The 11,891-nt window shown below is 42.0% G+C and overlaps 1 protein-coding gene across 2 annotated transcripts in view; it reads right to left on the bottom strand.

The window, feature by feature from the left end:
• Positions 1-9,822, bottom strand: part of Aldh1a2 (aldehyde dehydrogenase 1 family member A2) — an 89,676-nt gene extending 79,854 nt beyond the window's left edge. The window contains exon 1 of one of the 2 annotated variants that reach the window (XM_052187864.1): positions 9,240-9,822. In XM_052187864.1, coding sequence (XP_052043824.1) covers positions 9,240-9,488 — 249 coding nt within the window. In that variant the 5' untranslated portion in view covers positions 9,489-9,822. The remainder of the gene's footprint in view (positions 1-9,239) is intronic. The other variant, XM_052187863.1, reaches the window with a different exon arrangement.
• Positions 9,823-11,891: the final 2,069 nt, after the last annotated feature.

Consider the following 11,891-nt stretch of genomic DNA (forward strand, 5'->3'; position numbering starts at 1 on the left):
AATAGAAGTTCATTGTGGAACTCAAGCAAATCATGCAGACAACTTTGTTAGGTGTTAGAGGAGACTACCCCAGAGGGGCTGGACTCCATGTCACCATCAGAGAATCTCTCTGACAACAAACAGTCTTTGTAACTATAGGCAAAGACAACTGCATGAATCATATTGCCTGCAGAATCCAAACACAAAGTTAAAGGTGTAGTGTACAAACTTTGACATTTAAACCATAAGTTAAAATATTAAAATAGGAAGTAATGTGATGTTATTTTCAACCCTGATGCTAAGGAATCATTCAATTTCTTCACACATGCAGGATAAAACACACACTTAGTTGGGTTTTTTGTTTTGTTTTGAGATTTTACTTCTATTTATTTTATGTATATGAGTGTTTGCCTGAATATATGTCTGTGTGCCACATGAATGAGTGTCAAAAGAGGCTAGAAGAGGGTGTCAGATATCCTGGGACTATAGTCATAAATCGTTGTGAGCTGCCCCGTGGGAGCTAGGAATTGAACTCATGTCTTCTGGAAGAGCAGCTGGCACTCTTGATCACTGAACCATCCCTTTAGCCCCTGAATTTTTTTTTTTTTGTTTTTTAAAAAGAACTTTGGACTATACGTTGTTTTTTTAAACTTTCCCCATTGACATACTTTCTCCATAACCTATAAACAACCAGTTTAGTGTGCGCACAAGCGCATAACTGCTTACAGAAGAGAGAGAGAGAGCAGGAGACAGAACAAACAAGTCCTATGGGGGAGAACAATAGTAGCTAACATTTCTATGTCAGCTTAACAATGTTTAACATATAAGAACTTACAGTCATAGGTAATGTAAGAATGTTATATGAATAATTAAATATGACACGAGTGAATTGTAACAAATATTGCCTTGATGTTTTAAAATAAGTTAACTTAGAAGTAGATTCTTAGTTTTTAGGAAAACCAATGTTATTTAAATTATTCACCTGTTTCTTATAGTCTTACATAATAGAGAAGACCAGGCATGGAAACTCTATAGTCTAGACTTTCTAATTTTATTACAGGATTGCACTGAACAAAATTCAAAGACAAAGCAAAACAATGTACCCATTAATATATCTGATTTTTTTATAAGCTGCATCATTTGCCCTTTACATTTATGCATCCTTGCACATAAAAAAATACCAATTCTAGGGAGAGCATGACATGAATACAAAAAACAAAACTTCCAATATAAGAACACCCTGAAACACTTCAAACTACCATGTATTTCTTAGTCAAGAAACAAAATTTCTTCATTTGCATTTAAAATTTTATGAAAATGAGACAAAAAGGATGACAAAGAATATAATCAAGAAGAAAACGTTTGGACATTAGATATGACAAAGGACTGCAATTCTGAAAATGAAAAAAATTACTATAAATCAACACTAGCACATATACACAAAAAAATAAGAAAAAAATTAGCTGGTTTACCTAGGAGACAAACCAAATGGCAAGCGACTATATGAGATGCTTCGTGTCACAAGAAATCTTGAAAATGTCAGCAATAAGTGTCATCTTACAGCAGTAAGATGGCGCTCCATCCTTATTAGATTGCCAACTCTGGCAAGTATCAGAACTCCAGTACAGCTGAGGCCAAGCAGGGTGAAGATGCACTCTTACACAATCACATCACACAGAACTAGCACTTCCATTTGAACCTTTAGAGCGAGCATACTGTCATGAGCCAGCAAATCTCTTGTATGTGTATGTTCTAGAAGCTCTTCATGAGTTATATAAAGAGACATACTGAAGGCTGCTCACCACAGCATCATTCTTAATAGCAATACTGAAAATATTTTAAATGTCAATAGTTGCATAAATTAAAATTAGGATTTAGATAGAGTATGAAATAATATACAATCATGACAATGAATAAGTTGTAGGTACACCTGACAACACAGGTGAACCTTGAAAATATGATGAAAAGAAAAGCAAAATATATCACAAGATATGTGTAACATGGTGCCACTTACACAAAACATTTTAGCATGCAAAACAACACACTGTTTATGGATTTGCCTATGTGTATGGATAAGATAAAGGTTAATATCTCTGAGGAAAAAAAACAGGGAATGGGAGGAATTTGCAGGAGGGTCTCAGTGAAACTCTTCAAAAAGTGGTAATTACAGATGGTCTCCAATATATGAGGGCTTCACTTAAGATTTTCAATTTTATGCTTAAGAGCAATCAATATCCACTCAGTAGAAACTACCTTTCAAATGCTGCTATTTTCCCCAGCATGGGAAAGGTGAAATAACAGCCTCGAGTGACTCTGGATGGGAGCAGCAGTTCTAGAAGCTCTCTGTTGGAGTGCACAAGGCTTCCTCTGCAGCAGCACACTGTTGCTAAGCTATGATGTCAGGAAGCTTAGATGTATTTCATGAATCTTCTACTACAAACAGCTTTAATCTGAGATTGAGAAAATCATCTGTGATGTGGACTATTATATTCATACATACACACACTTGTGGATTCCTCTTGTAGGTAATCTAACAATGCAGTGACCTAACCAACTAGCCTGGAAAGTCTCCTATTCCCGACTCCTCAAGCACCCGATAAACCTCTATGCTGTGATCATGCACGAGAGTCACTTATGTGCTCACCCTCACTCCATGGCTGAGTGGGATTTCTCTTCAGGTTCTTCCCAGTGATGACCACATCTATGCATCATTTTGTGTGAGACAGAAACTACCAAAGTTTTGTATAAAAGAGGCCTTAATAAGTGCTAAACTGATAAATGAATAAGCAAATTTAGGTAGCAAAAGGATAGCTCCAGCTCAAGTTAAAAATAGAATTGGTCCTAGACAATGCAACTAGATAGCTTTTTCTTGAGCTAGAAAGATGGCTCAGCACTTAAGAGCAGGTGAGGATATGGATTCAATTCCCACCACCCACATGTCGACCATGACCATCCATAACTCCTAGAGAATTTTACCACCTTCTGACCTTCTTGAGCACCAGACACAGACATGGCACACAGACAAACATTCAAGCAACACACACATAAAATAAAGAATCTAAAATGAAAACGATGGCAAAGCCTCTTTAGCAAGTTGCATTGGTACAGTGGGCATCAGACTTAAGATTAAGGGGAGGCAGAATTGCTCACTCAGTTCATGCTTGGTAGGTAATGAAACCAAAGTTTCTCGTGTTGACTCCTAATCTCCTCCCAACAAGGGATTTATTGAGGAGGTTCACATTTCATTCCTATGGAAAGAGATCCAGTTGTCCCCATAAACTCACACAGGCATTTCCCAATTTCATCTCCCCAGCCAAGGCCTTAGCATTGCACCTTCTTACCCTACATTTTTACATCATCATACCCAATCCATAGATTTGGTATAGGTCCTGGTGGCTGAAAAAGGAGAAAATTGGGTTGTTTTTGTCGATTAGTGAGTTTGTTAAATTGTTAATATCTTGTCAGACTTACTTTCTGGAGGCAGTTCTAGTTACAGGAAAGGATTTGTGACCTACGACATTTTGTCTTGGTTTAATCTTCAGGATACTTCAAGCAAAACGCTTGCCGTATCAAACTTGAAATAGGCAGGGTTAGGCTAGAAAAATGAAAATTATGGTTAAATATATAAATACAATCTCTTTATTATTCTGAAATGTTTTCTCAACTTTTGTAATGAATAGTAGAAGGAATTTTTAAATTCATAGTCCCCTAAATTCTTACAAATGAAAGACAAATATTCATAGTTTCATCTAACAGCAAACAGTGTCTTTATGATGATCTAGGGATAAAGAAACTTCTACTTTGGTTCTCCAAAAGTCAATGTGGGCAAGGAAGCTGAGCAGACGGTGCTCCAGGCACCAGAGCCCAACTACTGTAGCAGAAAGGCTTCTTTCTAGAACAAAAAATGAGAATGTTTACCCCAAGACATTCTAATTTTTAACCATACTGCAAGGAGGGCAATTAACTTCCATGTGAGTCCCAGGAAAGCACAAAGAACCCAGCAGAAGTCAGGATGCTGCAGCCACGCAATTGTTATTCCCACAGGAACGTCCAAAGCCTGAGAGTGTTTTCAAACCATGTGACATGGAGACTTAAGCGAATACACTAGTAAAAGTTAAGATTCTAGTAGTAAGTTTGGTGGCACAGAGCTCACCTATTAGGGAAAAAGTTAATAATTTAAAAAGGGAACAATGGAAGTACAATTCAACATTAAAACAAGATGAACAAGTAATAAATACCAGTACTAACGTAATAAATTCCCAATTTGGAAACTTTATTTGGATGGTTACATGGAGTAAGGTTTTGAGAATGTCTAAAAGGCAACTAAAAATTAGCCAAAGTGGCATAGTGACAACTTCTATTGACATTAGATTTGTGTTTGAGTGGAAATGAAGGGTCTCAAATGACCTGTCACACCATAAATAAAGAAATTAAGAAGAGGCTAGGAAGGCTGTCAATTAGTCACTAGAGGTATTTCACTTTCTAGAAGATGACTGTCCTCTGTTCCCAAATTTAGGCATTATGTTGGGCAGTCAAAGCCAATGAAAGTTTTTTTCAATTTCAGATTACTTAAATCAAAGACACTATTCCATTGCCAAAAGATAACTAGCTTCTGAGTCCTGGCTTCATCTTTGTTCAAACTATTTTAAAAGTATTCAGAACTTGGCATTTTGGTTCAGCCAACTGAACATATTGATGTTAAATCTTGATTCAAGAGTCAGATAAAGAATTTGTTATTAAAACACTAGCTGGAAAATCAATTTAGTGACTTTTTGATAAATATAACAACCTGCTGAAGAAACACTGAAAGAGTCCCTCCGAGTGGGAATACATTGTACACATATAAGAACTCAATTCTGACCTTTCTTAAAATCGGCAACCTTCAATTTGGAACTACAAATATAATAATTATGATCCAAATGAAATCATTATGCCTGCAAAACAAAAATTAACATTAGTTGATTGTCCATAGAAATTCTTCCTTGTTTAGTACTCACAAGAACCCTGAGAAGTAGGTACTACTATTCCAATTTTGATTAATGTAGAAACTGAAACTCAGTAAAGAAACTCCTTGAGAGAGATGACGCCCATATGTACTCTTGACTACTTCCTTTCTAAGACCTGACAACATGTGTTTAATATATGTTAACTGTCCACATAGACAAGAAATGCATGCTTGACCAGGATTTGATCAAAGGCCTATTTTAGCTCAAACCCTTTCTTTTTTCCATGTCAAGGGCATGTAAACTTTTTTCAAAATATGGGCCATATGGTCTCTGCTACAAGGACTCACGACTCTGATATTGCAAGTCCCAATGAAGCCATAGACAATATGTTCCTGAACACACAGGGCTGTTAAAACAAAACTATATTTACAAAACCAGGTGGGCTGTGTAGAGTCAGCTGACCACAGTAAACTGCTAGTAAAGTGACAAAAACAACCAAACAACAACAGAAGACACAAAATTACACATTGGTATTTGCATCTCATTATTCCACCGAGGAAGAGCAACATTGGGAGTTGAGATGCTTATTGGCTTGGCCATGGTTGGATCATTGAGATTCACTAATGAAAAAGAGAGAAAACCAAGTATGCATGCCTGGCTTTTCTTAAGGTTGGCTAGAGACCTCACAGAGCAGGTTTCTAAGTCTTCACTGAAATAGAAAAAAAGCTATTGTTCATCATTCTATAAAGTAGAAGTGCCTCAGTAAATGATGGTTCCATGTGATAACCCCAGACTCTGAAGTAGAAAGTCAGGGCCTCAGGAGAATTCTAAGCCAAGTCCCAGAATGACATTATTTAGCTACTATTTGTTAAAAAGAGATGATACAAACATCAAGAGGGTGTACATTTATTTTTAAAAAGTATTTTACTATGTGAGGGTGGCGGTAGAGTCATAGGTCAATGTCAGATATTCTCCTTGGCTACTTTTCATCTTAATTTTTAAGACAAAACCTCTCACTGAACCTGGTGCTCAACTATTCAGTCTGACTAGCAGGCTAGCAAGCCCAGACATCTTCCTGTCTCCATATTGCCAGCAATGAGGCTGTGGGTGTGGGGCTCTCACCCAGCTTTTTACATGCTTGGTGAGGAGAGGATACCAGGCCCTCATTCTTGCAGGCCAAGTACTTTACCAACTGAGCCATCTTCTCAGACTCTGAAAGGGAGAGAGAGAGAGAGAGAGAGAGAGAGAGAGAGAGAGAGAGAGAGCAAAACACTAAGTCTTCTAGCAATCAGATCAGCTATTAAGCAGTCTTCAAAGCACACAAAGGCATATGCGTGCTTTCAGCTCCACTCGGGCCCTCTGTGCTTCCTTTATACCAGTATTCTTTCTTCACTTAAGTCTTGAAACAAACAAACAAACAAAAAAAAAAAAACCACCATTTTTTTTTTTGTTTTAGAAAAAATCATCTAAGAATCTTGGGGTCTAAGTTCCTGTATTAGGAGAAAAGGAAAACAGACATATTCCAAAGGCATTACTGTCATTTATCCTTAATCTAAACTGGATGCTAGAACTTGGAGCAAGTAATAGGCTTATTTTATTTTTAATGGAATGCAATTGCTTAAAAGCCAATACAATGCCACACTTAAGCTCTTTCAGAATGATTGTAGGTTGAACTTTGCTATCATAGCATTATTTTTAAACAGAACCTTTGACAGAAACTGGCATTAACATAATATTGACTATGTTCCCCATTCCCTATTTTAAAAGAGCAAAGTCCTTTTGGAATAAGTAAAAGGATGAAAAAATGGCAGATAAATGCAGGATCACAAATGCAAAGTATTCTAAGAACATTTTTTTAAAAAAAAATTCTCACAATCTGACCAGCTATATTGGTCACTAACTAGTTTATTTTCTTGTCAAATCACATAGAAAAATCATATTATAGTATCATTCAATAAGAACATGTTTAACAAAACAAAATTATAAATTTATTTGCTGCATAGTACCTTTATTTGATGCAAATGTTTTGTTTCCTTTTTTTTTTTTCAGCAAATTCCCAAGGCATAATATCTTTTAAATTTTTCCTACCAAACACGATAGCACTAAAGGATTGTCCATCTACCTTGTTCATTGTTCTTTTTGAAATTGCTAATATATATCCCCTCACTTTCAGTCATGAATGAATTTTTAAAAGACCTCCCAACTCTTTCTTTTGAAGAGAATAGAAAAAAACAAAAACAAAATCTTAGGCTACTAAAAGAGCAGTCACTGTTCTTTCTGTTAAAATAAAATGAACTAGAAGTGGTTGTTGGTGATTCCTGTCTTAGAAAGTGTAGAAGTCTCACTAAGGAGCCGAGCATAGGAGCTGCTGGGAGTGTTCACAGAGACCTGATTTTACAAGTTTTGTGAAAGAGCTCGCCTGTAGATGAGTGTTACTCCACCATTTATGAGGGTTGTTTGTCAAGACAAAAAATAAGGCGCCTCCTCCCCACAAATTAAAGAATCAAGTTACAATCCATTAATTCATTTCTGATTGTTTTTCTTGGTAATAAGTGGGAAAGTGGATACTGGATAAAAGTCTTCACGGAGCTAAAAAGACTCCGACATTAAAGGCTCCAATTAGCTATAAATCAGTTGTCCTTCCTACTGGGGTAGAACAAGAGAGAAGAGAGGGGTGGCTAGAGAAAAGGAGAACTGGGGGAGTTTCCAAATGAAATTCTGAAAAAAAGATATCTACTGCAGACAGGGGCTGTTAGGATAAGCTGATCAAAAGTAAGTGTAAAACGAACCCTCCGGAATCAAGTGTGGATCTTGCCTCTTAAGATCTCTAAAGCGCATCTGAAGAGGTTAGGGACCCTCATAAAACAAAACTTTTATGTGCATGCTTCCCTGGCTTGTTCCTAAACCCGGAGAAGTGCCACACACTGGCACTATTGTTATGCAAACAATGCCTAAAGGGCTATAACCATTAACGACCTCTCATTAAAATGGCTTTCAAAAATTTGTCACACCATCTAAAAGCTAACAGGTACATTAAATCCACATTCAAAAATACGAATCCTACTGATCCTTATTCTGAAACTCAACAACAAAAAATCAGAAACGATGTTTTTGCATTTCTCTTTCAACCATAACAGTTGTCAGATGCAAACAACTTAACTTCTCTACTTTTCTAGTACTGTACCGTCTAATGCTCGCGGTGGAACATTTATCAGCTGTATTGTGTTCATGCGCTGCAGTTAACTGGTGAAAGTTTGCGGTAGGAATGAAAATCAATAAAAGAATCACAAAATGAACTCTCAAGAACTGTGGCTTTAAAGGCTACACTCGCCTCTTTGCTGTAACATTCAATCCCTCTGTGTATGTATTTCACAAATTCTCCCCATAGATATTTTTTTTCCCTGAGAACGGTGGTGGGGGATCAATTCACATGGGGCAGCAGGCATGTATTGCTTTTTAATGCAGTTTAACAACAATAATTCGTGCTTGACAAACTAAGATGTCAGAATTCGTTAGGAAAAAATTAGGCTTATTAGTGCAAGAGTGAGCTCGCTAATTTGTGCGAATTCAGTTGTTTTCCCCTTTTCTAAAATGTCCATTGCCTACAAAATCCCGAGGAAATCCTGGCATAGACCTATTGCGTCCTGGCCAGGTCCCCGCGAATGTCAGGACTCTCTGGGTCCTGACAAGTCTTCAGCGACTCCACTCTAAGGAAAGCTAAACCCCGCGCGGCCGTGCAGCCCCGGACCCGAGGGACCGCGGGGCGACACCGGACAGCAACGCCACCCTGGAGGGAAACCCGGATCTGCTCTGAGACCGAGGGACCGGGAGAACTGCACCCCGGTGTGTTCTGGGGAAACCCAGGGGGACAGTACCACAAGCCGGAGCCCGGACTGCTCTGAGGAGACCCGGGGGACCCCGGAGCCGAACTCCATTGGCTCTGATAAAACTTCGGGGCTCGCAGAACCAGACTCTGGTCTGCTCTGAGATCTAAGGGACCCCAGAACTAAACCTCGTTCTGCCCTAGGGATATCTAGGGGACCCCAGGAGCGGACCCTAGCCGGCTCTAAGGAGTCGTAGGGGACCCAAAAACCGGACCTAGGTCTGCTCTGGGAAATCCCGTCTCCCTAGGTCGTCACCACCGTCCGCCGCCGCTGGCCATCCCCGCGCTGCCTTCTGGTTGGGACCGCTTCCCGCGGACGCTCCCCAAGCCCGCATCGTGGTCCCCGCAGAGGCGCGGGTATGACAGGCGACCTCCGGGCCCTGGCCTCTGAAGAGATCGGCTTCTAGAAAGCGTCCGCGGGACGGCTTTACCTTGGTGTACTTGATCTCGAGGTTGGGTGTGGGCGACGGCAGGAGCTGCAGCGAGGCCATGAGCGCGGCGGGGTCGGCCTTCACCTCGCCGGGCATGGCGATCTCGCTGGAAGTCATGGGCGGCCGCGGGTGGGTGTGCGCGGGGCGCTGCGCGGCCGGGGCGCGCTCGCTCGCTGTATATAGGCAGGTGTCAAGCGGGGGGCGCTTCTTATTGGACGTGCGGCCCACAGGCGCGGGGGGCCGGCCCATGCGGACATTTGCATACGGCCGCGCGCGGAGCCCGCACGGTCAAGTCCGCGGCCCACGCTCCCGCGGCCGCCCCCGGGGGCCTCGACGGCCGGAGCGCGGCCTCGGCGGGACCGCGCTGCCCGAGGGCGGCCCCGCGAGCCTCAGCGCTGGCCCGCCCGGACAAGAGGCGCCCGGGCTCCGGCCCCGCCGAGCCCCGCGCCCTTCTACTCGCTCTTCTCCTCCCCCGGGCTCCGGAGCAGCCTGAAAGAGCCTTCGCTCAGCCTTCCGCGTGGCGAGAAGGGCGCGTGGCCGCCGGGTGGGGTGATAGATGCTCCCCACACTCCCAAAGAGAACCTTCTGGAACCGCCGACGCCGCGCTGGCCTCCTCCGGGCTTCTCAGCCCAACTGCTGCCCTCTGCCGGCCCCGCGGCCTAGCTGTGCCTGGGGCAGTGGGCTTCAGCTGCATCGGGTTGCCTGGATATTCCAGGTCTTGATGTTCTCCTTCCAGCCCTTTCCTTTCCTCGGCCCAACCGCACCCGGGAACACTTGGGGTTTTCTGTTGCTCATCTGGGCATCCTGTCAGACCTCCGGGTTGAGCTTCCATCTCCATCCCTCTGGTCCTACAAACAGCCTTATAGTTAAGTAAAGACAGGCGGCTGATCAGGGATCAGGAACCCGGACTCCAGACAGCATGGGAGAATCATTGGACCAATATCACCGCCCTGTATAGATAGCTCATATAGGGCTTTCCGCCATCCTCGTGAAAATCTCACAGCCTTGTTCACACAGATTCTTCCTGTTTTTCTATGGAATACTCTCAACTCCCAAGCTACTGCTTCCACTCTAACCTCGTTTCCAGAACCCCTTGACTCAAGCATTTCTTTGCATGTGGTTCACTGCAAAACACTTATTTTAGATGTGTTCATTAACTATAATTCCCAAATGATTGGTGCTTACATTCTATGCAGACACAACGCTGTTGTCTTAATTGAGTTTGTGAGACAAGTTCCAGGCTCTGAGAACTCAGAGAATCTGCCTGAAGTGACCCGAGTGGACTTCGTCGCAGAACAACAATACAGCTTTTTTTGGGCAGTTGAGAGATTCCCATTCACAGGGAACATTTATGGCCAAAGAGTGTGTCTTAATAACCGAACATACTCCTGAGAATCGCTTTTATTTAAGCTGTAGAAGACCGAAAAAAGAATAAGATGGGTGGGGAGGTGGCTCTGTAGGTACAGTGCTTGCCTAGGATGCTGGGTTCAGTTGCCTGCACCACATCGAACTGGGGTAGTGATGCCTGCTTGTAATTCCCAGCTTCGTCCCTCAGGAGGTGGAGGCAAGAGGATTAAAAGTACAAGTTTGTCCTCTCATAGGGGAGGGGGGGGGGATCTCAGGATTTACTGAAAGAAGACCAAAAGCTCCAGCAAATAGTTTTTGTTGCTTTTCTTTGTTTTGATTTATTGTTTTAGTTGTTGTTTGGGGTGTTTTGTTTTTGTTGTTCATTTGCCTTGTTTTGTTCAAAGGTATTTTGCCCATCTTCCAAGCAGGTCACAGTGCTGGAGGTCACTTTAAAACTAAATGAGGAAGAGCCCTGCTCTCCTGTAAGCTCACCACCTTTCCTATAGCTCTGTAGATCACGGTCTATACGAGAGAGAGAGAGAGAGAGAGAGAGAGAGAGAGAGAGAGAGAGAGAGAGCTCTCAAAAGTAGGGCAAGGACAAGACCTCGGTGCTCCACCTAAGAGGAGGCTGAGTATCTAGGGAAGCTGACCTTTGCCCTGCTTGTAGCTAGGGAAGTGAAACTTCACTGGTAGAGGTGGGAAAGCTGAGGCAAAGGCTGCAAAGGCGCTGAACAGAACTGTTCGAGAATGTTCCAGGATGCAACTGGAGGAGCAGAAAACAGGGCTGGTAAGGCAGTTAACTCCAGGTTGTGGGAGCCGTAGTGCTTCTGGGGAACTTAATGATGGAAGTACTGAAAAGCCATTAGAAGTCTTTGAGGAAGAAAGAAAAAGGGGAATCTTGTGGTGGGCCGGATGACTTAAAATAGTCTGGAAGGATTGTCTAAAAGCATAAGCCAAAGTTTGCACTTTTGACCCATCTCTTCCATCTCTTACTTGCTATCAGCAATTTGAAAGACCAGTCAGTATGCATGGATCATTTATCAACACTTGATGCAGATAAATTGATGTCTTGGAAGGTAAGGGAGTGTGTCTTGACTTAACATCTCTGGACATCTCCTAGGTTGTGCTCAATGACAGCTGTTTTGAATTGTTCCCTCGTGGCCCCTTTCCCTTAACACTTCGTAATTAGACAGTGAAGTGATCAGCACAGGACCAGAGTCTTCTATTTCCCATCTACCTTCCTCGGTTTCTAAAACAAAAGGAGTCACTGTAATTGAATCATTCCTATTGGCTGATCCGAGAGAA

The sequence above is a fragment of the Apodemus sylvaticus genome, chromosome 7 (genome assembly GCF_947179515.1).
Source record: "Apodemus sylvaticus chromosome 7, mApoSyl1.1, whole genome shotgun sequence".
Lineage (NCBI taxonomy): Eukaryota > Metazoa > Chordata > Mammalia > Rodentia > Muridae > Apodemus > Apodemus sylvaticus.